Genomic DNA, 27,487 nt, shown 5'->3' with positions numbered 1-27,487 from the left:
ATAATACTGCTGCTATGTACAAGAATATAACTACTATAATACTGCCCCCTATGTACAAGAATATAACTACTATAATACTGCTCCTATGTACAAGAATATAACTACTCTAATACAGCCCCCTATGTACAAGAATATAACTACTATAATACTTCCCTCCTATGTACAAGAATATAACTACTATAATACTGCCCCCTATGTACAGGAATATAACTACTCTAATACTGCCCCCTATGTACAAGAATATAACTACTATAATACTGCCCCCTATGTACAAGAATATAACTACTATAATACTGCTCCCTATGTACAAGAATATAACTACTATAATACGGCAACTGTTTTCAGTGAGTGTTTGTTTTTATTTCCCTTTCTGTGATACATTTATATTAGTGTAGGGCTCACAAAACAATAGGAGCCTGGACGATTAGCTTGTGAGCTCAAGTATTTTGGCCAAACTCAAACTAATACCTTGCATTTATTAAAGGAGATGTCTCGAGGAAGCAGTTAAATTTTTTTTTTGCCCAGTCCCCCCCATTAAGTACACATTACTAAGCCCCCCTGTAAATGACATTTCTAGCTAGTTTGTACTTACCGTTCCAGCGTTTCAGCAACTTATAAAAGTTTTCTCAAGATGGCCGCCGGCTCTTTCCCCGTCGCTCGCTGCAGCCCGACGTGCGCGCTCCCGAGACGCCGCCAGCTGTGTCTCCATGGCAACCGGACGCATCGCAGCCGCCGACCAGACGCCCCGCAGCCGCCGACCAGACGCCCACCAGACGCCCACCAGACGCCCACCGCCAGGCAGCAGGTAACCGGCGCTAGCCCCCGGCTCCCCAGCGCTAGACCCTCAGCCCAGGTGAAGGCCCCGGAGCCCAGCGCTAGGTTCCGGAGCCCAGCGCTGGTTCCCCCGGCCTAGCGGCAGCCCCCCCCGGCCTAGCGGCAGCCCCCCCCCGGCCTAGCGACAGCCCCCCCGGCCCAGCGCTAGTTCCCCCATCACAGCGGCAGCCCCCCCCCGGCCTAGCGACAGCCCCCCCGGCCTAGCGACAGCCCCCCCGGCCTAGCGACAGCCCCCCCGGCCTAGCGGCAGCCCCCCCCGGCCTAGCGGCTGCCCCCCCGGCCTAGCGCTAGTTCCCCTATCACAGCGGCAGCCCCCCCCGGCCTAGCGACAGCCCCCCCATCGCAGCGACAGCCCCCCCCGGCGCAGCCCGGCGCAGCGGCAGCCCCCCCCATCGCAGCGACAGCCCCCCCCGGCGCAGCGCTAGTTCCCCCCCGACCCATCACTTACCTGGGACGCTTCTCGGGGCTGCTGGGCAGGGCTGGGCTTCTCCGCTGGGCAGCTCCAGTTTCTGCACCTTCCTCTAACAGAGGAAGGTGCAGAATGGCCGCTGCAGCGCGCTTCCGAGCAGAAGAGCTGTAGCGGGGAGCACACTGAAGCGGCTCGTGCTGAATAGAGAAGACCGGACTGCGCAAGCGCGTCTAAAAAAGCAAGCTGCCAGCGAATTTAGACGGAACCATGGCGACGAGGACGCTAGCAACGGAGCAGGTAAGTGGAATAACTTCTGTATGGCTCATATTTAATGCACAATGTACATTACAAAGTGCATTAATATAGCCATACGGAAGTGTATAACCCCACTTGGTTTCGCGAGACCACCCCTTTAAGTAATATTCACATGCAGTGCAGCTTTTAAACGCCGGGGTAGCTCAGGGTGACAATACCAATGTGGATCACTTTTTGAGGTGCAGGGCAGCCCGCCGAACCTATTAGGAGGCTGTGTGGGTGGCTGTCTCATCAGTGTCCTCTACAGGTGTAACTAGCTGCCTCATTTGGCAGTTTGGGCGGCCTGCATGCTGAGGTTGTGCACATATTTACCCTCCTGTATCAGTAAGTATATGGTCGTTTTCAGTGATTGTTTGTGTTTATATTTCCCTTTCTGTGATACTCCTATGTACAAGAATGTAACTACTGTTATACTAACCTATCATTAGGTTTACTACACTCTAGAAACACTATAGTGGGACTTAAAATTAAATGCTACAGCCAACCTCTTACTTGCCCTGGTAATATGTTTATTTGGCAGTCATCATATCTTTTATCTCATAGGCTTATCAAATTCTGAACATTTCTCCAGTTAAGGAGTTACTGCAAAAGAAATGGCACTCTGAAGGGCGTCCATTTACCTGGCAGTTGGCCTTTGTCTATTTTTTATATATGATCTGTGTCTCCCTATGTTGTGCCAACCGTCCCCTGAAGAATCGAGAAGACAACATCACAAACCCCAGAGACATGACCTTACTTGTTCAGAAACCCCTGAAGGTGGGTCAAATAGGTTTTTCTTTTAGCAATAAATACCTACCGTAGGACAGATGTATTATGGTGTCCAACTGTCCCTGAATTGAGAACTGCCATAGTTGTTCTTCTATCTTAAAGCTTAAATACCACTTTAGGTACTAAGAGTAGTGGAGCACGTTCTGGCACCAAGAGAGTTTACCTGTCCCTAGCCCAATTATCGTGCCTGACAATACCTAGTATACCAAATTTGCATCCGTGACCATTTAAGTGGGTGACTACTGTGTAAATGCTGGTTTGGTAATAACCTGGTGTGATGCTTAGTAGGGTTACCTTGACCATCTCTTACTTGGAGTTTCTCTTCCATCCCTAGGAAGCTTATTTGACTTATGATGATCATCTAAGACTTGCTGGTGAAGTCATTTCGGTCATTGGAGCTGTTATACTTTTGCTGAGTGAGGTGAGCTTAGTTTCTGAATATGATGGAGCTAAGGGTCACTTTTCAAAAGACCACATACATCCCCTTTATATTTTCTTCCAAAACTTACCACATCATCTATAGGGTTTAACAGGTTATTTGTGCACACTTACCCCAGTTGAGACATTTACATTTCTACCTGGAAATTCCCAGGAGTGCCCCAAAATACCCATGTTTGTGGTAAATTTACATAAACCCCACCCCCTCATAGTTTATTTTGTGGGATTGTCCTGATAAAACTATTGCCAAGTACACTGAATGGTCACTGTATTAGAGACCCCCATTTAGTAGCTCATTGGACGTCCATTGGATTTCCAAATCACTTGGAAACCCTAATTGGAGCACCAGCATTGTATTCAACTGCCTGTTTTTCAGAATTATTCCTGACATCCTCCTCTGACCCCTTTCGGTAATGTTTCCATTCACAGGACCTCTTTTCACTTGATGTTTGCACATCCAATGAATAAATTAAATATGAAGGTGCACATAATCTATGGCTGTGACAATTAAAGTAACAGACACATGCTTCAGCACTCATGCATACTTAAAGGAAGTCTGTCATCTAAATTTGACCTAGTAACCCAATATACTGTTATGCATGCACTCTCATACGGAAACCAGCGTCACCTTTATCTTTTTCCAAAGTGTCTTCAATGCAAAGAAGTTTGTCCCATGCCATATGCTAATGAGCCCCAGACTGTCCAATGGGTAGTCTACCTCTGTCAGCAGTATTGGCCTCTTCTAGCATTTTCTGATAAAAGCTGCCCCCTTTCTTGCTGAATGACGCCTCCAGATCTTCCTGCTGGAGACGTTATACGTTTCACCTCCAATGCACCTGCACCGCACTGAGTGATCGGGCACATGTGCAGGGACTCGATCTCAGATCACGATTGACGTTATTACTCCGATCACGGATTGACGTTACACGCATGTGCCATCATCAGTGCGGTGCTAGCACATTGGAGGTGGAGCACATGTTATCTCCAGCTGGAAGAGCTGGAGGCATCACTCAGCATCAAAGAGGGTGGCTTTCAGCAGAAAAGGCTGGAAAAGACACGGACTGCTGGCAAAGGTGGATTACCCATCAGACAGTCCAGAGCTCATTAGCATATGGAGCAGGAGAATCTTATTCGCCAATATCTTTTCTTCGGAGACACTTTGGGAAAAGATAAAAGTTACGCTGGGTTCCTTATGACAGCACATACATAGCAGTAAATTGGGTTAATAGTCCAAATTTAGGTGACAGGCCTCCTTTAATATCTGCAGAAAAACTCACAACTGTTGTTTATACAAACCACATAAATATGCAAGATTCTTAGTGCATAATTTGATCAAATTATGTGGGCCCATCCGCCACGTCCAGGTGAACCTTAAGGGCGCCCACCCACTGGCGATTTTTTTTTCTTTGTGTTTTGCGTTTTTTCTCAAGAGCAATTAGAATTGAATGTACTCCTGTCCACTGGCGTTTTTTTTTGCGGTGCGTTGCGATTTTTAACATAGGAACTGTCAGTTGCATATGTGTCCTTATTTTTCTCCTAATGCACCCATGAGTGTCAATGGAAACTAATGGGAAAGGCGCGAAAACGCGGCGAAAACGCTGCGTTTTTCACGCACGAAAATCGCAAACACCAGTGGGTGGGCGCCCTTATGAATGGGTTTATGCAGATATTAAGTGTTTGGGCGCTGAAGCATGTATTTATTACTGGAATTGTTGCAACCATAATTTATGTGCATCTGCATACTTAATTTATCTGTTATATGTGTTTTTCATTGCATGTGTACTTGTGTAGGAGCGGATGCATACACATATCATGCACTCCATTTTTTCATCTGTCCAAGGTGGTTCAGTATATTCACGAGATATTCAGCTTTTCTATCCATGTGGAGGCTTTTTAGCCCAAAGAGAGGTGTCTATAGAGCTAGACAACTTTCCATTAAGGTTCGCCTGGACGTGGCGGGTGGGCTCATATAGTTTGATCATATTATGCGCCAATAACCCTGCGTTGTTTATGCAATTAAGATATTAAGTGTGTATGTGTGTGATCAGGCCTCGGAAGTCACTGAGATTACTAGAATTTCCCATCTAATGTGGATTCACACTGAAACTGATCCATGAAAAACTTGTCACGTGATTTTATGCTGCGCTCCGGATTCTAATTTCAATACCGGGAAGCACCAATCGTGAGCGAGCTAAGGGCTCCAATAAAGTAACTCTACTGTGTATGTTTGTGACCAACCCTGGAAACACATGTACTGGGGTCATGTTAGCACTTGGAACCACTGGAGCATAGATACATGCCCTTAAAGGGGTTGTCCCGCGGCAGCAAGTGGGTCTATACACTTCTGTATGGCCATATTAATGCACTTTGTAATGTACATTGTGCATTAATTATGAGCCATATAGAAGTTATAAAAAGTTTTTTACTTACCTGCTCCGTTGCTAGCGTCCTCGTTCCCATGGAGCCGACTAATTTTCGCCCTCCGATGGCCAAATTAGCCGCACTTGCGCAGTCCGGGACTTCTGCTCTCTTCAATGGAGCCGCTCGTGCAGAATGCCGGCTCCGTGTAGCTCCGCCCCGTCACGTGCCAATTCCAGCCAATCAGGAGGCTGGAATCGGCAATGGACCGCACAGAAGAGCTGCGGTCCACGGAGGAAGAGGATCCCGGCGGCCATCTTCACCGGTAAGTATAGAAGTCACCGGAGCGCGGGGATTCAGGTAAGCGCTCCGGTAAGCTTTCTTTAGGTCCCTGCATCGGGGTTGTCTCGCGCCGAACGGGGGGGGGGGGGGGGTTGAAAAAAAAAACAACCCGTTTCGGCGCGGGACAACCCCTTTAATTGGTCCAAAATTCATGCAAAGACTATAATTTTCTTTCAGCTCTCACATATTTACAGACATGGTTTGAAACACTTCATCGACCATACATTCTGGAGGGATCCATTCAACATAATCAGGTGAGATAATGTCTTATGGGGGTTGTCATATGTGCTATGAGAGATTTCCTATTAACTTTCTGTGATGATTCATTTTATAATATATCTTGGTATGAGCTGTTTGTTTTTCGGATACAGAGCTCACATCTGCTTGTTTCCTTTCAAACAGACATAGAATGAGTCCAGAGGGTTAATGGTACTCCTTATGGAGAGCAGCACAAGGGTGTAGGGATTTTTATAGGCCCTGCAGTGCACCCTGGGTAAAAGCTATGCAAATGAGTGATGGAATTATCCTCCACAGCACTACCTATGAAAACATAGTTACCCAATAGTCAATATCCAACCTTTTAAAAGGGATGCGAGCTATTTATTTATTACCCACCACCAAGCTGGAAACTCATTTTACTGATTTCAGAGGGATAGAAGGCTGAGTTGACCTTAAGCCGCTACCTGAACCATGTGGGGATTGAACTTGCAACCATCAGGTCGTGAGCGAGAGCTTAGGACTGCATTTCTGCTGCCTTAGCACTCTAAGCCTTGTGTGGCACAAGATTTATTTTCTTTATGTACATACAGCTGTTTCAGAGTTTTTGTCCTCCTCATCAGGGAAACAGCCATGGAGAATTGGGACTGTTTCCAACCACTGACACTTTTTACAAAATGTTTCCTATATTTACAGAATTTCCTGTTCTTGTCTGATCTTGGTTATCTTTGCTTTGCGTTTGACTGATTCAAAAGGAGAAGTTGTCCCCATGTGTGGGGCACTGGTACTGGGCTGGTGTTATGCCATGTACTATGCCCGCGCATTCCAAATGCTGGGACCTTTCACCATCATTATACGAAAGGTAAGATCATGTATGAAGTGCACAATATTGTGAATCTACTGTAAATCTCTGCATGTGCAAATTGCCATAAATTTAGGGGCCGGGGGTGGTGTCCACAGCAATCATAGTGGGTGTCAGCTTTATAATACCTCTGGCATTCTGCGTACTGCTTAGAATTGGAGATTACTCATATAATGGGGTTTTCTGGTAAATACTGTTGATGACCTGCCAACATGTCCCCACTACCATTTATTTCAGTGACAATAAAGCCGCCTCTGAGACGTTATGCCCAATGCACTAATAGCGGGCTGAGTGAACAGCTGATCACCAGAAATCCCAATTGGCGGATCCCTAGTGATGATCTATTGATGATTTATCCTTAGAATAGGTCAAGGATAGTTTTTGCCTCGAAAACCTCTTTAAACCCTTGAGTTCAATTAGTGACATTGGCATCTAAGTGATTTTATGGAGGAAGGGGGCTCACTCTGTCACCCCCTTTGACATCTGCAATGGGATCCCTGGATGATGATGAGTTTTTATGGCAGCTTGAAGCTTAAAGAAGGCCCATAGGTCTGCAATGTGTGTATAGGCTGCCTGTTAGTTTTACACTGTCTGTAACAATATACTGCAATGCAGAACTATTGCAGTGTATCATATAATCCACATATGTCAAACGCAAGGCCCATGAGCCGAATATCATTTCTTTTCTTCCACCTGTGCATGGTACAACTGCTCCTTGAGTCACGGAAAAAGGTGATTGCTATATTCTAGACTGTATAATAGACATAGTAAATGAACAAAGATCAAATGAAAAAAATCTAAAAAACTTCTATAACACAGCGAATGCAGAAAAAAAAAAAAAAAAAAAAAAAAAAAATATATATATATATATATATATATATATATACACATACATGTATATTGTGTTAATAATATAATTGTGTTATTTTGTTCATCTGTCTTCCAAAGAAAGCAGAAATGGAATGGAAGTTGATCAGTAGGTGTTACATACCCCAATATAGTTTTCGCTTTCTTGGCCCTCCTTCAACATTTTTGCTTTGGCTTGCAACTTGCGTTGGCATCGCATGTGAAAGGACTCCAGACTAGAGATGAGCGAGCACCGAAATGCTCGGGTGCTCGTTACTCGGGACGAACTTTTCGCGATGCTCGAGGGTTCGTTTCGAACAACGAACCCCATTGAAGTCGATGGGCGACCCGAGCATTTTTGTATTTCGCCGATGCTCGCTAAGGTTTTCATGTGTGAAAATCTGGGCAATTCAAGAAAGTGATGGGAACAACACAGCAACGGATAGGGCAGGCGAGGGGCTACATGTTGGGCTGCATCTCAAGTTCACAGGTCCCACTATTAAGCCACAATAGCGGCAAGAGTGGGCCCTCCCAAAAACTTTTACTTCTGAAAAGCCCTCATTAGCATGGCATACCTTAGCTAAGCACCACACTACCTCCAACAAAGCACAATCACTGCCTGCATGACACTGCACTGCCACTTCTCCTGGGTTACATGCTGCCCAACCGCCCCCCCTCCCCCCCACAGCGCACACCAAAGTGTCCCTGCGCAGCCTTCAGCTGCCCTCATGCCACACCGCCCTCATGTCTATTTAGAAGTGCGTCTGCCAGAGGAAAAGCAGGCACACACTGCAGAGGGTTGGCACGGCTAGGCAGCGGCCCTCTTTAAAAGGGGCGGGGCGATAGCCCACAATGCTGTACAGAAGCAATGAGAAATAGAATCCTGTGCCACCGCCATCAGGAGCTGCACACGTGGGCATAGCAATGGGGAACCTATGTGCCACACACTATTAATTCTGTCAAGGTGTCTCTGCATGCCCCACTCAGACCGGGCTTTTTAATTCATAGACACAGGCAGGTACAACTCCCTATTGTAAAGTCCCTGTCGACCGACAGCATGGGTGGCTCCCTGGAACCCACCGGCGATACACAAAAATATCCCATTGCATTGCCCAACACAGCTGAGGTAGTAATGTCGTGCTTAATGCAGGTGGGCTTCGGCCCACACTGCATGCCCCAGTCAGACTGGGGTTCTTTACAAGTGGAAACAGATGCATTTATAATTCCCTGTGGACCCACAGCATGGGTGGGTGCCAGGAAGCCACCGGCGGTACATAAATATATCCCATTGCAGTGCCCAACACAGCTGATGTAACGTCAGCTGTAATGCAGGTGGGCAAAAAATTAATTGGATTACACTGTAGGCGAGGGCCCACAAAAATTGGTGTACCAACAGTACTAATGTACCTCAGAAAAATTGCCCATGCCCAACCAAGAGGGCAGGTGAAACCTATTAATCGCTTTGGTTAATGTGGCTTAAGTGGTAACTAGGCCTGGAGGCAGCCCAGTTTAACGAAAAATTGGTTCAAGTTAAACTTTCAATGCTTTTAAGAGCATTGAAACGTATAAAAATTGTTTAGAAAAATTATATGAGTGAGCCTTGTGGCCCTAAGAAAAATTGCCCGTTCGGCGTGATTACGTGAGGTTTCAGGAGGAGGAGCAGGAGGAGGAGGAGGAGGAATATTATACACAGATTGATGAAGCAGAAATGTCCCCGTTTTGGATGGTGAGAGAGAACGTAGCTTCCATCCGCAGGTGCAGCCTACGTATTGCTTAGGTATCGCTGCTGTCCGCTGGTGCAGAAGAGAAGTCTGTGGAAATCCAGGCTTTGTTCATCTTTATGAGTGTAAGCCTGTCGGCACTGTCGGTTGACAGGTGGGTACGCTTATCCGTGATGATTCCCCCAGCCACACTAAACACACTCTCTGACAAGACGCTAGCCGCAGGACAAGCAAGCACCTCCAGGGCATACAGCGCGAGTTCAGGCCACGTGTCCAGCTTCGACACCCAGTAGTTGTAGGGGGCAGAGGCGTCACGGAGGACGGTCGTGCGACCGGCTACGTACTCCCTCACCATCCTTTTACAGTGCTCCCGCCGACTCAGCCGTGACTGGGGAGCCATAAAGCTGGCAAAGGCCTTGGAGAATGTTCCCCTGCCTGCGCTGTACATGCTGCCTGATCTCTGCGCCTCCCCTGCTACCTGGCCCTCGGAACTGTGCCTTCTGCCACTAGTGCTGTCGGATGGGAAGTTTACCATCAGTTTGTCCACCAGCGCCCTGTGGTATAGCATCATTCTCGAACCCCTTTCCTCTTCGGGAAAGAGAGTGCAAAGGCTCTCCTTATACCGTGGGTCGAGCAGTGTGTACACCCAGTAATCCGTAGTGGCCAGAATGCGTGTAACACGAGGGTCACGAGAAAGGCATCCTAACATGAAGTCAGCCATGTGTGCCAGGGTACCTGTACGCAACACATGGCTGTCCTCACTAGGAAGATCACTTTCAGGATCCTCCTCCTCCTCCTCCTCCTCCTCAGGCCATACACGCTGAAATGATGACAGGCAAGCAGCATGGGTACCGTCAGCAGTGGGCCAAGCTGTCTCTTCCCCCTCCTCCTCATCCTCCTCATGCTCCTCCTCCTCCTCCTGAACGCGCTGAGATATAGACAGGAGGGTGCTCTGACTATCCAGCGACATACTGTCTTCCCCCGGCTCTGTTTCCGAGCGCAAAGCGTCTGCCTTTATGCTTTGCAGGGAACTTCTCAAGATGCATAGCAGAGGAATGGTGACGCTAATGATTGCAGCATCGCCGCTCACCACCTGGGTAGACTCCTCAAATTTTCCAAGGACATGGCAGATGGCTGCCAACCAGGGCCACTCTTCTGTAAATAATTGAGGAAGCTGACTCACACTGCGCCACGCAAGTTGGAGTTGGTATTCCACTATAGCTGTACGCTGCTCATAGAGTCTGGCCAACATGTGGAGCGTAGAGTTCCACTGTGTGGGCACGTCGCACAGCAGTCGGTGCACTGGCAGATTAAACCGATGTTGCAGTGTCCGCAGGGTGGCAGCGTGCGTGTGGGATTTGCGGAAATGTGCGCAGAGCTGGCGCACCTTTCCGAGCAGGTATGACAAGTGGGGGTAGCTTTTCAGAAAGCGCTGAACCACCAAATTAAACACATGGGCCAGGCAGGGCACGTGCGTGAGGCTGCCGAGCTGCAGAGCCGCCACCAGCTTACGGCCGTTGTCACACACGACCATGCCCGGTTGGAGGCTCAGCGGGGCAAGCCAGCGGTCGGTCTGCTCTGTCAGACCCTGCAGCAGTTCGTGGGCCGTGTGCCTCTTCTCTCCTAAGCTGAGTAGTTTCAGCACGGCCTGCTGACGCTTGCCCACCGCTGTGCTGCCACGCCGCGTTACACCGACTGCTGGCGACGTGCTGCTGACACATCTTGATTGCGAGACAGAGGTTGCGTTGGAGGAGGAGGAGGAGGAAGGTGCTTTAGTGGAGGAAGCATACACCGCCGCAGATACCACCACCGAGCTGGGGCCCGCAATTCTGGGGGTGGGTAGGACGTGAGCGGTCCCCGGCTCTGACTCTGTCCCAGCCTCCACTAAATTCACCCAATGTGCCGTCTGGGAGATATAGTGGCCCTGCCCGCCTGTGCTTGTCCACGTGTCTGTTGTTAAGTGGACCTTGGCATTTACCGCGTTGGTGAGGACGCGTACAATGTTGCGGGAGACGTGGTCGTGCAGGCCTGGGACGGCACATCGGGAAAAGTAGTGGCGACTGGGAACCGAGTAGCGCGGGGCCGCCGCCGCCATCATGCTTTTGAAAGCCTCCGTTTCCACAAGCCTATACGGCAGCATCTCTAGGCTGATCAATTTTGCAATGTGCACGTTTAACGCTTGAGCATGCGGGTGCGTGGCGTCGTACTTGCGCTTGCGCTCAAACTGTGGCGCTAGGGACGTCTGGACGCTACGCTGAGAGACATTGCTGGATGGGGCCGAGGACAGCGGAGGTGAGGGTGTGGGTGCAGGCCAGGAGACGGTAGTGCCTGTGTCCTCAGAGGGGGGTTGGATCTCAGTGGCAGGTTGGGGCACAGGGGGAGAGGCAGTGGTGCAAACCGGAGGCGGTGAACGGGCATCGTCCCACCTTGTGGGGTGCTTGGCCATCATATGCCTGCGCATGCTGTTGGTGGTGCCTCCCCAGCTGATCTTGGCGCAACAAAGGTTGCACACCACTGTTCGTCGGTCGTCAGGCGTCTCTGTGAAAAACTGCCACACCGTAGAGCACCTTGACCTGTGCAGGGTGGCATGGCGTGAGGGGGCGCTTTGGGAAACAGTTGGTGGATTATTCGGTCTGGCCCTGCCTCTACCCCTGGCCACCACACTGGCTCGGCCTGTGCCCACACCCTGACTTGGGCCTCCGCGTCCTCGCCCGCGTCCACGTCCTATAGGCCTACCCCTACCCCTCAACATGGTGTATTACCAGTGATTTGATTTCCCAGGCAGGAAAGAAAGTGGCGCAAGCCTGCAGCCAAAATGCAATTTTTTCCCTTGTTTTTCAAAGGACAAGCCACACTGCGTGTATTCAATGAATACTACTAAGTTTAATAACTGTGTTGCGGCCCTGCAAAAGTGTCACAGAACTTTACTGTTGCAGAGTTATTAACTGTGGCAGAGCAGGTATTTCCCAGGCAGGAAAGAAATTGGCCCAAGGCTGCACTCAACCGTAGCTGGTTGCGTCTGATTTTATTACGTTCTCCACGCAGCACACACGTACCCAGAGCCCTGACGGCTGTCAGAGGCAGGGCAAATATACTTTTTTCCCTTTTGTTTAAAAGGATAGGCCCACTGCGTCTATTCACTGAATAATAATTGTAATAACTGTGTTGCGGCCCTGCAAAACTGTCACAGAACTTTACTGTAGCAGAGTTACTAACTGTGGCAGAGCAGGTATTTCCCAGGCAGGAAAGAAATTGGCGCAAGGCTGCACTCAACCGTAGCTGGTTGCGTCTGATTTTTTTACGTTCTCCACGCAGCACACACGTACCCAGAGCCCTGACGGCTGTCAGAGGCAGGGCAAATATACTTTTTTCCCTTTTGTTTAAAAGGAAAGGCCCACTGTGCCTATTCAATGACTGATAACTGTGTTGTGGCCCTGCCTACACAATTCTGTGCCTGTAGTATCAATGCAGGGTGCAATGCTCTGCACCGCCGATTTTGAGAAGAAAAAAAAAGGAACACAGCTAACAGCAGCCAGCACAGTACTGCAGATGGTTAAATGTGGCCCTAGAAAGGACTGTTGAGGTTCTTGAAGGCTACACTCACTCCTAACACTCTCCCTGCCTAAGCACCACTTCTGTCCCTAATGCCGGGTGCAATGCTCTGCACTGCCGATTTTGAGGAAAAAAAAAAATTTCTCCACTGCTAACAGCAGCCTGCACACTATTAGATGTGGCCCTGAGAAGGACCGTTGGGGTTCTTGAAGCCTACACTAACTCCTAACGCTCTCCCTACAGCAGCTCCAGCACGATACCACTGTCCCTCAGCTAACTCACAAGGCATGTGTGGCGAGCCACGGGAGGGGCCAACTTTTATACTCGGGTGACATCTGATCGCCCCAGCCACTCACAGCAGGGGGGTGGTATAGGGCTTGAACGTCACAGGGGGAAGTTGTAATGCCTTCCCTGTCTTTCAATTGGCCAGAAAAGCGCGCTAACGTCTCAGAGAGGAAACTGAAAGTAACCGGAACACCGCGTGGTACTCGTTACGAGTAACGAGCATCCCGAACACCCTAATATTCGCACGAATATCAAGCTCGGACGAGTACGTTCGCTCATCTCTACTCCAGACGCTTAGTGGTTTGTGACAGCAAGGTCCAAGTCTCTGAGCCGTACAATAATATTGGCATAATGCAGGTCTGGTAGAATCAAATCTTGGTCCTGAGTGTTATGTTCTGCCTCCCCCAGAGTTTATGCATGGACCTCATCGCCAAGGCTGCCATCGCTATTCTCCGCAGGATGTCCGGAAGCGCCCTCCTATTTGTGTGCTGAGCGCTTCCGAAGTACACAAACTCACTTCCAGAGGGCTTCTCTGTTGACCGAGTAGTATGCTGCCTTGAGATCGGCATACGCGACAAGGAGCGGTCTGTTAAATTCTCTGTGTATCTTTGAGAGGAGCCTAAGAGCGAGTATTGCATCCATGGTGGAATGGCCTGCCATGAAGCCTGACTGCTGTAGTCTCCGCTTGGAGGTCAGGAGTGGTTGTACCCTTGAGAGTAGAACGTGTGCGAAGACCTTGCCGGAAACCAAAAGGAGCTTTTTCGGCCTGTAGCTAGAGCATGCAGTTTTTGGGCCCTTCCCCTTGTACAGGGCGAGGATAATGCCCTCCTTCCATTCGATAGCAACTTTCCCACAGGACCAGAGACACAGAAATAGTTGATGTAGAGCAGTTCTTATCGGCTCAATTGCGCATTTCCGCAGTTCGGGTGGAATGCCATCTAAGCTGGCGGCGCGTCCATGTCAAAGTTTCTGAATAGCAGAACAGACCTCTTCCCGTGACGGAGCATCTATAGGCACAGAATGGTCGTCCACAGCAATGGATGCACGGTCGTCGAGGTCATGGCATGGATTAGCTGGTGGATAGTTTAGGGTGGATGTGAAATGTTCACACCAGCATTGGAGTGTCTCGTCATGTTTGGTACAAGGGCTGCCAACGGATTTGTGGATTGCCGTATGCCAGCTGGTCCCTGAGGACCCTTGGATTCTGGCAACAGCTTTGTATGCTGCTCTTAGATTGATTGACTTCAGACCCTCCTCAGCTTCATCAGTCAGAGCATTATAGTACCGCTCTCTGTCTTTTTTGGCCTTTGCCCAGAACACGCCCTTCAACCTCTTACATTCTGCTTGATCGTTCTTAAGATGGGCTTTCGCCTTCACTTGCTGGTATTACAAGGTGGCTATTTATCTGAATGACTGTCCTGTAATACAGCATCCCTCCTGCTGTTATAAGGGAAATGTGTGTCTGCCAACATCTCCACAACCAGCACAACATCTTCAAGGACCAACAATACTAAAAACCTCAGTAAGAGCGAATCCTAAGGGTGTGTTCACATGGCAGAATTCACTGCGGAATTTTTGCATCAATGCCACCTCTAAAAACTGCGTCAAAATCTTCAGCTTTTTGAGTGGTATTTGGCACGGATCCTCACGCGAACTCATCTCTGTCAGTGGGTAAAATCGATGTGTGGCATTTTGGCGTTGAAATGCTGGAATTTCGCATGCGGAGTATGCCCATTGACAGGCTAAAACCAATAGCAGATTCGCGCCAAAACCTCCAGCAAAAAGCCACAGAGTTTGATGCAGTTTTCAGAGTCGGAATTCACTCGAAAAATTCTGCAGTGAATTCCGCAGTGTGAACATACACTAAAGATGTACATTGGGCAATGTTGGTACGATGCGAACACCAGGCTTACGAAAATATATATTTTTTAATTTTAACAAATAACCTTGGACATGAAGTTTCCTTAGAAGCTTCTGTTCATAGGTAAGTAACATGTGGTTATTCAGAAGTGTTAGACAATCTAACTGACTCTAACTAAGACTATATCTAACGTGAGTGAGGCATGGTTACAATCTATATATATAAAAATGAATGTATGTCTGTGTGCGTGCGTGTCTGTCTGTCTGCGTGTCTGTTTGTCCTTTATGCGCTACTACACCATTCATCCGATCGCCGTGAAACTTTGGGAAGTTGTTGAGTACACTCCTGGGAAGATTATAGGCATAGTACAACTATCCTACGATAAATGGCGCGCGAGCGTCGTCGGAAGTTACGACCCCCCCACACGTAGATCGAATAAGTAAGCCACCTGCTATTGTGATGTCATCACTGATGTCATCAACATCGGACGCCCTTGAACATGCCCCAACATGTTCTATAAAGCTGCATTGTGAGACCTCCTGCTCATATACTAATATATTAACCCCTTAACGACCAGCCCATAGTGTTTTTACGTCCTCCCGAAGTGGGCTTTATTCTCAGAGGACGTAAAAACATGCTTCCTGCAGAGAATAATGCCCCTCGGGCTGTGGACGTGACAGCTCCATGCTGTCGGTGTCTCTGCACGTAGCTGACAGCATGGAGCTGTCATCCCGGGCTGTTCGGAGACCCCCCCGGCATTGCGATCGGCGCTATGCAATGGATAGCGCCGATCGCAAAAAAGTAAATAAAAGTGCAATAAAAGTTAAAGATTCAGCTGCTCTGATGGATCGGGTCCATCGGAGCAGCTGAAATTACTCACCGATGTCCGCCGCACGACTCCCAGCTGTCCCGATGCTCCGGGCGCCGTAGCCGTCCTTCTGCGCATGCGCGCCAGGCGGCATTACGTCAGCCGCATGCGCAGAAGGCCCGGCGGCGCGGGAGACTTAAAATCTCCTGGCTCCTGGCTCCTGTAGGTAGCCGGGAGGCAGGAGATGTCACCGGGGACCACGGTGAGCTGTCCCCGATACCGCGATCGCCATTATGCAACGGATAACGGCGATCGCGGAAAAGTGAAAAAAAGTGAAAAAAAGAAAAGTTTTCACCTCCCCACAGAAGTTGTTGAGTACACTCCTGGGAAGATTATAGGCATAGTACAACTATCCTACGATAAATGGCGCGCGAGCATCGTCGAAAGTTACGACCCCCCCCCACGTAGATCGAATAAGTAAGCCACCTGCTATTGTGATGTCATCACTGATGTCAATTTTATGTAAGGAATCTAATTCTCTCACTTCCTGATGTCATCTATATATAAAAACGAATGCATGTATGTCTGTCTTCGCAGCAACGCGCGACGGGTAAGCTAGTCTATATATAAAAACGAATGCATGTATGTCTGTCTTCGCAGCAACGCGCGACGGGTAAGCTAGTCTGTATATATAAAGCTGAAAGCCCTCACTGACTCACTGACTGACTCACTGACTGACTCGCCAAAAGTTCTCCGACTTCCCGATGTCGTAGAAACATGAATTTTGGCGCAAGCAAAGATTATCTCCAAAATAGAAAAAGTAATTGGGTCCCAACTAGAGATGAGCGAGCACCAAAATGCTCGGGTGCTCGTTACTCGAGACGAAATTATCGCGTTGCTCGAGGGTTCGTTTCGAGTAACGAACCCCATTGAAGTCAATGGGCGACCGGAGCATTTTTGTATTTCGCCGATGCTCGCTAAGGTTTCCTTGTGTGAAAATCTGGGCAATTCAAGAAAGTGATGGGAACGACACAGCAACGGATAGGGCAGGCGAGGGGCTACATGTTGGGCTGCATCTCAAGTTCACAGGTCCCACTATTAAGCCACAATAGCGGCAAGAGTGGGGCCCCCCCCTCCCAAAAACTTTTACTTCTGAAAAGCCCTCATTAGCATGGCATACCTTAGCTAAGCACCACACTACCTCCAACAAAGCACAATCACTGCCTGCATGACACTCCACTGCCACTTCTCCTGTGTTACATGCTGCCCAACCGCCCCCCCTCCCCCCCACAGCGCACACCAAAGTGTCCCTGCGCAGCCTTCAGCTGCCCTAATGCCTCACCACCCTCATGTCTATTTAGAAGTGCGTCTGCCATGAGGAGGAACCGCAGGCACACACTGCAGAGGTTGACACGGCTAGGCAGCGACCCTCTTTAAAAGGGGCGGGGCGATAGCCCACAATGCTGTACAGAAGCAATGAGAAATAGAATCCTGTACCACCGCCATCAGGAGCTGCACACGTGGGCATAGCAATGGGGAACCTATGTGTCACACACTATTCATTCTGTCAAGGTGTCTCTGCATGGCCCAGTCAGACTGGGGTTCTTTACAAGTGGACACAGATGCATTTATAATTCCCTGTGGACCCACAGCATGGGTGGGTGCCAGGAAGCCACCGGCGGTACATAGAAATATCCCATTGCATTGCCCAACACAGCTGAGGTAGTAATGTCGTGCTTAATGCAGGTGGGCTTCGGCCCACACTGCATGCCCCAGTCAGACTGGGGTTCTTTTCAAGTGTACAGATGTAGTAAAAACTCCGTGGGCACCTACAGCATGGGTGGCTCCCTGGAACCCACCGGCGGTACATAGAAATATCCCATTGCATTGCCCAACACAGCTGAGGTAGTAATGTCGTGCTTAATGCAGGTGGGCTTCGGCCCACACTGCATGCCCCAGTCTGACTGGGGTTCTTTTCAAGTGTACAGATGTAGTAAAAACTCCGTGTGCACCTACAGCATGGGTGGGTGCCAGGAAGCCACCGGCGGTACATAGAAATATCCCATTGCACTGCCCAACACAGCTGAGGTAGTAATGTCGTGCTTAATGCAGGTGGGCTAAAAATTTATTTGATTACACTGTAGGCGAGGGCCCACAAAAATTGCTGTATCAACAGTACTAATGTACCTGAAAAAAATTGGCCATGGCCAACCAAGAGGGCAGGTGAAACCCATTAATCGCTTTGGTTAATGTGGCTTAAGTGGTAACTAGGCCTGGAGGCAGCCCAGTTTAACGAAAAATTGGTTCAAGTTAAAGTTCCAACGCTTTTCAGAGCATTGAAACATCTAAAAATTGTTTAGAAAAATTATGAGTGAGCCTTGTGGCCCTTAGAAAAATTGCCCGTTCAGCGTGATTACGTGAGGTTTCAGGAGGAGGAGCAGGAGGAGGAATATTAGACACAGATTGATGAAGCAGAAATGTCCCCGTTTTGGATGGTGAGAGAGAACGTAGCTTCCATCCGCGGGTGCAGCCTACGTATTGCTTACGTATCGCTGCTGTCCGCTGGTGGAGAACAGAAGTCTGGGGAAATCCAGGCTTTGTTCATCTTGATGAGTGTAAGCCTGTCGGCACTGTCGGTTGACAGGCGGGTACGCTTATCTGTGATGATTCCCCCAGCCGCACTAAACACCCTCTCCGACAAGACGCTAGCCGCAGGACAAGCAAGCACCTCCAGGGCATACAGCGCTAGTTCAGGCCACGTGTCCAGCTTCGACACCCAGTAGTTGTAGGGGGCAGAGGCATCACCGAGGATGGTCGTGCGATCGGCTACGTACTCCCTCACCATCCTTTTACAGTGCTTCCGCCGACTCAGCCTTGACTGGGGAGCGGTGACACAGTCTTGCTGGGGAGCCGTAAAGCTGGCCAGGCCCTCAAAGACTGTTGCACTGTCTGGGCTGTACATGCTGCTCGATCTACGCACCTCCCCTGCTACATGGCCCTCGGAACTGCGCCTTCTGCCACTAGCGCTGTCGGATGGGAATTTTACCATCAGCTTGTCCGCCAGGGTCCTGTGGTATAGCAACACTCTCGAACCCCTTTCCTCTTCGGGAATGAGACTGGGAAGGTTCTCCTTATAGCGTGGGTCGAGCAGTGTGTACACCCAGTAATCCGTAGTGGCCAGAATGCGTTGAATGCGAGGGTCACGAGAAAGGCATCCTAACATGAAGTCAGCCATGTGTGCCAGGGTACCTGTACGCAACACATGGCTGTCCGCACTAGGAAGATCACTTTCAGGATCCTCCTCCTCCTCCTCCTCCTCCTCCTCCTCAGGCCATACACGCTGAAATGATGACAGGCAAGCAGCATGGGTACCGTCAGCAGTGGGCCAAGCTGTCTCTTCCCCCTCCTCCACATCCTCCTCATCCTCCTCCTCCTCCTCCTGAACGCGCTGAGATATAGACAGGAGGGTGCTCTGACTATCCAGCGACATACTGTCTTCCCCCGGCTCTGTTTCCGAGCGCAAAGCGGCTGCCTTTATGGTTTGCAGGGAACTTCTCAAGATGCATAGCAGAGGAATGGTGACGCTAATGATTGCAGCATCGCCGCTCACCACCTGGGTAGACTGATCAAAGTTTCGAAGGACCTGGCAGATGTCTGCCAACCAGGCCCACTCTTCTGAAAAGAATTGAGGAGGCTGACTCCCACTGCGCCGCCCATGTTGGAGTTGGTATTCCACTATAGCTCTACGCTGCTCATAGAGCCTAGCCAACATGTGGAGCGTAGAGTTCCACCGTGTGGGCACGTCGCACAGCAGTCGATGCACTGGCAGATTAAAGCGATGTTGCAGGGTGCGCAGGGTGGCAGCGTCCGTGTGGGACTTGCGGAAATGTGCGCAGAGCCGGCGCACCTTTACGAGCAGGTCTGACAAGTGTGGGTAGCTTTTCAGAAAGCGCTGAACCACCAAATTAAAGACGTGGGCCAGGCATGGCACGTGCGTGAGGCTGCCGAGCTGCAGAGCCGCCACCAGGTTACGGCCGTTGTCACACACGACCATGCCCGGTTGGAGGCTCAGCGGCGCAAGCCAACGGTCAGTCTGCTCTGTCAGACCCTGCAGCAGTTCGTGGGCCGTGTGCCTCCTATCTCCTAAGCTGAGTAGTTTCAGCACGGCCTGCTGACGCTTGCCCACCGCTGTGCTGCCACACCGCGCGACACCGACTGCTGGCGACGTCCTGCTGCTGCTGACACATCTAGATTGCGAGACAGAGGTTGAGGAGGAGGAGGAGGAGGAGGAGGGTGCTTTAGTGGAAGAAGCATACACCGCCGCAGATACCACCACCGAGCTGGGGCCCACAATTCTGGGGGTGGGTAGGACGTGAGCGGTCCCAGGCTCTGACTCTGTCCCAGCCTCCACTAAATTCACCCAATGTGCCGTCAGGGAGATGTAGTGGCCCTGCCCGCCTGTGCTTGTCCATGTGTCCGTAGTTAAGTGGACCTTGCCACTAACCGCATTGGTGAGGGCGCGTACAATGTTGCGGGAGACGTGGTCGTGCAGGGCTGGGACGGCACATCGGGAAAAGCAGTGGCGACTGGGAACAGAGTAGCGCGGGGCCGCCGCTGCCATCATAGCTTTGAAGGACTCCGTTTCCACAACCCTATATGGCAGCATCTCAAGGCTGATAAATTTGGCTATGTGGACGGTTAACGATTGAGCGTGCGGGTGCGTGGTGGCGCACTTGCGCTTGCGCTCCAACACTTGCGCTAGCGACGGCTGGACTGTGCGGTGCGAGACATTGGTGGATGGGGCCGAGGACAGCGGAGGTGAGGCTGTGGGTGCAGGCCATGAGACGGTTGTGCCTGTGTCCTGAGAGGGAGGTTGGATCTCAGTGGCAGGTTGGGGCACAGGGGGAGAGGCAGCGGTGCAAACCGGAGGCGGTGAACGGCCTTCGTCCCACCTTGTGGGGTGCTTGGCCATCATATGTCTGCGCATGCTGGTGGTGGTGAGGCTGTTGGTGGTGGCTCCCCGGCTGATCTTGGCGCAACAAAGGTTGCACACCACTGTTCGTCGGTCGTCAGGCGTCTCTGTGAAAAACTGCCAGACCTTAGAGCACCTCGGCCTCTGCAGGGTGGCATGGCGCGAGGGTGTGTTTTGGGAAACACTTGGTGGATTATTCGGTCTGGCCCTGCCTCTACCCCTGGACACCGCACTGCCTCTTGCAACCTGCCCTGCTGATGCCCTTGCCCCCCCCTCTGAAGACCTGTCCTGAGTAGGCGTTGCACACCAGGTGGGGTCAGTCACCTCATCGTCCTGCTGCTCTTCCTCCGAATCCTCTGTGCGCTGCTCCCTTGGACTTACTGCCCTTACTACTACCTCACTGCAAGACAACTGTGTCTCATCGTCATCGTCCTCCTCACCCACAGAAACTTCTTGAGACAGTTGGCGGAAGTCCCCAGCCTCTTCCCCCGGACCCCGGGAACTTTCGAATGGTTGGGCATCATAGTAACATAGTAACATAGTATGTAAGGCCGAATGAAGACATTGTCCATCTAGTCCAGCCTGTCTATCCTACTGTGTTGATCCAGAGGAAGGCAAAAAACCCCAAGGCCAGAAGTCAATTAGCCCTTTTGGGGAAAAAATTCCTTCAGTGACGATAAACTCCTCTGGTGGGAGAGGAACCACTGCTGCCCAATCTAAGCAGGGGCCCGAGAACAGTTCCTGGGAGTGTTCCCGCTCCTGAGCAGGTGTCATTGTAGTGGAGTGAGGAGGCTGGGAGGAAGGAGGAGCAGCAGACAGAGGATTCGGATTTGCAGCACTGGACGACGCAGAACTGTGGGTGGATGATAGCTTGCTCGAAGCACTTTCTGCCATCCAGGACAGGACCTGCTCACACTGCTCATTTTCTAATAAAGGTCTCCCGCGTGGACCCATTAATTGGGCGATGAATGTGGGGACGCCAGAAACGTGCCTCTCTCCTAATCGCTCAGCAGTCGGCTGCGACACACCTGGATCAGGAGCTCGGCCTGCGCCCACACCCTCACTTGGCCCTCCGCGTCCTCGGCCACGTCCACGTCCACGTCCTCTAGGCTTACCCCTACCCCTCAGAATGCTGTATTACCAGTGATTTGATTTCCCAGGCAGGAAATAAATTGGCGCAAGCCTGCAGGCCAAATATAATGTTTTCGCTTTTTTGCAAAGGGAAGACCCCACTGCGTATATTCAATGAACAAGAAGTTTAATATCTGTGGTGTGGCCCTCAAAAAGTGTCACACAACTATAGTGTAGCAGAGTTATTAACTCTAGCAGAGCAGGTATTTGCCAGTCAGGAAAGACAATGGCGCTAGGCTGCAGTAAAGCGTAGCTGGTTGCGTCTGATTTTTGTACGTTGTACACGCAGCACACACGTACACGGAGACCTTAGGACTGACACAGGCAGGCAAAATATATTTTTTTTCCTTTTTAGCTTAGGGAAGACCCCACTGCGTATATTCAATGAACAAGAAGTTTAATATCTGTGGTGTGGCCCTCAAAAAGTGTCACACAACTATAGTGTAGCAGAGTTATTAACTCTAGCAGAGCAGGTATTTGCCAGTCAGGAAAGACAATGGCACTAGGCTGCAGTAAAGCGTAGCTGGTTGCGTCTGATTTTTGTACGTTGTCCACGCAGCACACACGTACACGGAGACCTTAGGACTGACACAGGCAGGCCAAATATAATTTTTTTCCTTTTTAGCTTAGGGAAGACCCCACTGCGTATATTCAATGAACAAGAAGTTTAATATCTGTGGTGTGGCCCTCAAAAAGTGTCACACAACTATAGTGTAGCAGAGTTATTAACTCTAGCAGAGCAGGTATTTGCCAGTCAGGAAAGACAATGGCGCTAGGCTGCAGTAAAGCGTAGCTGGTTGCGTCTGATTTTTGTACGTTGTACACGCAGCACACACGTACACGGAGACCTTAGGACTGACACAGGCAGGCAAAATATAATTTCTTTTCCTTTTTAGCAAAGGGAAGACCCCACTGCGTGTATTCAATGAATAATAAATGTCTTCTGGCCCTGCCTACACAATTCTATCCCTGTAGTATTAATGCCGGGTGCAATGCTCTGCACAGCCGGTTTTGAGAAAAAAAAAAAATATGCAACACTGCTAACAGCAGCCTGGACAGTACTGCACACGGATAGAAGTGGCCCTAAAAAGGACCGTTGGGGTTCTTGAAGCCTACACTAACTCCTAACACTCTCCCTGCCTAACCCCCACTTCTGTCCCTATTGCAGGGCGCAATGCTCTGCAGATCCAATTTTGGACAAAAAAAAAATACTGTGCTAACACAGTACTGCACACTAGTAGATGTGGCCCTAAGAAGGGCCGTTGGGGTTCTTGAAGCCTACACTGACTCCTAACGCTCTCCCTACAGCAGCACCAGCAGCAGCACTTTCCCTCAGCTAAGTCACAAGGCATCTGAGCCGAGCCGCGGGAGGGGCCGATTTTTATACTCGGGTGACATCTGATCGCCCCAGCCACTCACAGCAGGGGGGTGGTATAGGGCTTGAACGTCACAGGGGGAAGTTGTAATGCCTTCCCTGTCATTCAATTGGCCAGAAAAGCGCGCTAACGTCTCAGAGAGGAAACTGAAAGTAACCGGAACACCGCGTGGTGCTCGTTACGAGTAACGAGCATCCCGAACACCCTAATATTCGCACGAATATCAAGCTCGGACGAGTACGTTCACTCATCTCTAGTCCCAACTCGATTATTCAATTATAGCGCAAAAGAATTGGCGTCGAAATTTAACGTACATAATCTAAATCTCTCAGTTCCCAATGTCATAGAAACGGGAAATTTGGCACGAGCATTGATTATGTCATAAATAGGAAAAGCTTATAGGTCCCAACTCGATTATTCAATTCTATGCGCAAAAGAATTGGCATCGAAATTTTACGTACGAAATCTAATTTTCTCACTTTCCAGTGTCATAGAAACGTGAAATTTGCCACGCGCATTGATTATGTCATAAATAGGAAAAGCTAATGGGTCCCAACTCAATTATTCAATTCTAGCGCAAAAGAATTAGCGTCCAAATTTTACGTGCGGAATGTAATTTCTTCACTTTCCGGTGTCATAGAAACGGGAAATTTGCCACAAGCATTGATTATGTTATAAATAGGAAAAGCTAATTGGTCCCAACTCGATTATTCAATTCTATGCGCAAAAGAATTAGCATCCAAATTTTACGTGCGGAATGTAATTTTCTCACTTTCCGGTGTCATAGAAACGTGAAATTTGGCAGGAGCATTGATTATGTCATAAATAGGAAAGGCTAATAGGTCCCAACTCGATTATTCAATTCTAGCGCAAAAGAATTGGCGTCGAAATTTTACGTGCGGAATGTAATTTTTTCACTTTCCGGTGTCATAGAAATGGGAAATTGGGCAGGAGCATTGATTATGTCATAAATAGGAAAAGCTAATGGGTCCCAACTCCATTATTCAATTCTATGCGCAAAAGAATTAGCGTCCAAATTTTACGTACGGAATGTAATTTTTTCACTTTCCGGTGTCATAGAAACGTGAAATTTGGCACGAGCATTGATTATGTCATAAATAGGAAAAGCTAACAGGTCCCAACTCGATTATTCAATTCTATGCGCAAAAGAATTAGCGTCCAAATTTTACGTACGGAATGTAATTTTTTCACTTTCCGGTGTCATAGAAACGTGAAATTTGGCACGAGCATTGATCATGTCATAAATAGGAAAGGCTAATGGGTCCCAACTCCATTATTCAATTCTATGCGCAAAAGAATTAGCGTCCAAATTTTACGTACGGAATGTAATTTTTTCACTTTCCGGTGTCATAGAAACGTGAAATTTGGCACGAGCATTGATTATGTCATACATAGGGAAAGCTAATGGGTCCCAACTCGATTATTCAATTCTATGCGCAAAAGAATTGGCGTCCAAATTTTACGTGCGGAATGTAATTTCTTCACTTTCCGCTGTCATAGAAAAAGGAGATTTGGCACGAGCATTGATTATGTCAGAAATAGGAAAAGTTCATAGGTCCCAACTCGATTATTCAATTCTAGCGCAAAAGAATTGGCATCGAAATTTTACGTGCGGAATGTAATTTTTTCACTTTCCGGTGTCATAGAAACGTGAAATTTGGCACAAGCATTGATTATGTCATAAATAGGAAAAGCTAATGGGTCCCAACTCCATTATTCAATTCTATGTGCAAAAGAATTAGCGTCCAAATTTTACGTGCGGAATGTAATTTCTTCACTTTCTGCTGTCATAGAAAAAGGAGATTTGGCACGAACATTGATTATGTCATGATTAGGAAAAGCTAATGGGTCCCAACTCCATTATTCAATTCTATGCGCAAAAGAATTAGCGTCCAAATTTTACGTACATAATCTAAATCTCTCACTTCCCAATGTCATAGAAACATGACATTTGGCACAAGCATTGATTGTGTCCTAAGTATGAAAAGTTAATAGGTCCCAACTCGATTATTCAATTCTATGCGCAAAAGAGTTAGTGTCCAAATTTTATGTATGTAATCTAATTCTCTCACTTCCTGATGTCATTTTATATAAAGGAAGCGTCGCATGGTTACCTCCACGTGGTGTTTTCTGGGTAACGCAGAGTACTATGCAAAATGGTGAACATATCTTTTGCCTCAGTATCTCTAAAGTAACCACGACTTCATAAGATTTTCCATGTGAACACCAGATAAACACCAGTACCAAATTAACTCGGGCGAAGCCGAGTATATCAGCTAGTCTGTTATAAATCACAAAGATCAGCAACACACTTCACTGCAGAATGCGTGGTATTGCCACTGAGCATTTAACCCACCAATGGTGGTCACCCGCAAGGTCTGAAAGTAATGTAGTGTTGTCCTATAACTTGTCCACAACTGGCAGATGAATATCTGTTCCTCTGGTGTTGGCAAGCTTGCTTTTATGTTACTACGCGTGTGTTCACTTCAGGCCTTTCTGTGAGGACCTACCTCACTTACATATCTCCAGCGTGTTCAGTACTGTAATATAGGTGACTTGTCTTTGGACATCTGTGAGGGAAGCCCGATTCATAGAGTTGTAGGATGATGTGAATCCTTTGTAGCAGCCTCTCTAGCTGTAGTCCATGCACCTTTGTTCTCTCAGGGACATTGGTTCTGGCACGTTATGGAGCTGTGCATCTCAAACATCGGCTGCCTCCTTTCTTGTGCCAATGTCCCTCTCTGACAGGTAGATTCTCCAGGACATGTCCTCCATGGCTCACCAAGACAACTCCTCACTCCTTTGGCAGCTTTCTTTCAGCAATGCAGTCTCTCTTAAGGCTCAGTACCACTGGAATTGCTCTACAGCTTGCAGCTCTCTATGATCTTACGTCCTTCAGATCTCCCACCTGACCTCTGCAGCCAATGGGAAGTCATATACAACACTCCCTAGAGAAATACATAAACTGCAGAAATGTATGACGGCCAGTAGAGGCCGCCCTTATACCACCTAGATTACATAATTATAGGAACTATAACAGAGCTCATTATAACACAAACCTGGGCTCCCTTCTTACAGCAACACACTAGTAAGATGTATTACAATATATTACTAAGTCTCTCTCCTTCTATCATATAGATGGCCGCCAGTGATCTACTGAAGTTTTGCTGGCTCATGGCTGTCGTGGTTTGTGGTTACAGTTTGGGTAAGTAAAGTTTTATAATTGTTTCATATGCTTATTAAAGGGGTTGTGGCAAGATGGCATCCTCTGCTCATATATCCTCCGTTCAGGACGCCTTCTGTCACCTATAACAAAGAGCTGTTCAGTAAGAGTGGCTCTCATTCTGGTGGACCATTTGTCATCCTGATATTGCAGGACAGCCTCTGCAGGGAGAATGTTCGGATTGTCATGATTTACCCTGGAAAAATCAACTGATTACCAGGAGTGCGGAAAGCGGGACCCAGGATGATCAGCTGCTCATCTAAGACCTTGCCTTCAGGGAGGGGTATTGCCTCTTTGACCACCCCCTTTAAATCTTATTTGATAGTATTTTATTACACATTTCTAAAAAAAAAATATAAAAAGGAGGGTCACAATCTCCTTTTTATGGTTTAATCACTTTTATTAAGCAACCAAGCAAAGAACATTATAGAGATGGAAGCACAGTAAATAATGCGTCATGCAGAACCGAATGAAACAATAACATACAAAATAGATCGATCCCAAATAGTCAGTTGTTACAACACTTCAGTAGCAGTTTAAATGCAACAACATGAAAAAGAATATACAACATAGCTAACCCCCCCCCCCCCCCCCCCCAAAAAAAAAAATGGGGAGGAAGGAGTATAGATAGGAGAAGAGAGGAGAATGAAAGGTGGTGGTGGTGGTGGTGGGGTGGGGGGTTACAATGCCCGATTATAGGCTACAAAGCCAGGTAGACAATTCAGAGGTATTCTGAAACATTATCCAAGGGCTGCATATGTGTAAGAATTTATTACTCCTGTCTCGGTTCTGAGCAACAATTTCTTCTAAGCGGTAAATCTCAGAGAATGTGTCATACCATTCTATGAAAGTAGGAATTACAGTGATGAGAGATTACCAAACTGGCCACTTGAAAGAAAAACTGTAACAACCTTTAGTGGGGTTACTCTCTAAAGTAAAACCCAAGTATCATGGAGTAAAAGCAAAACCCAGGTATCATAGAGAGTATGGCCCCCTCCAGAGACCAAGTAAGATGAGCACAACAAACTTTATGGTAAAGGGTCAACCTTTTCACACTCCAACCAGATGTGAACATAAGTACCTCACACTATCCCACAATGCCAACAAAGAGGGGAGCACTTGGGAAAGAGGTCAGGGAGCAGAGTGGGA

General features: G+C 48.6%; 1 protein-coding gene across 1 annotated transcript in view; it reads left to right on the top strand.

Annotated features, from left to right (window-relative positions):
• LOC136626351 (transient receptor potential cation channel subfamily V member 6-like) overlaps positions 1-27,487 on the top strand; it is an 89,588-nt gene that overhangs the window by 47,746 nt on the left and 14,355 nt on the right. Inside the window, exons 8-12 of the mRNA XM_066601336.1 lie at positions 2,102-2,314; positions 2,661-2,747; positions 5,642-5,718; positions 6,377-6,542; positions 26,254-26,320. Of these exons, the coding sequence (XP_066457433.1) occupies positions 2,102-2,314; positions 2,661-2,747; positions 5,642-5,718; positions 6,377-6,542; positions 26,254-26,320 (610 nt within the window). The remainder of the gene's footprint in view (positions 1-2,101; positions 2,315-2,660; positions 2,748-5,641; positions 5,719-6,376; positions 6,543-26,253; positions 26,321-27,487) is intronic.

Source organism: Eleutherodactylus coqui, chromosome 4 (assembly GCF_035609145.1).
Source record: "Eleutherodactylus coqui strain aEleCoq1 chromosome 4, aEleCoq1.hap1, whole genome shotgun sequence".
Lineage (NCBI taxonomy): Eukaryota > Metazoa > Chordata > Amphibia > Anura > Eleutherodactylidae > Eleutherodactylus > Eleutherodactylus coqui.
This window is presented reverse-complemented; position numbering and strand designations above follow the sequence as displayed.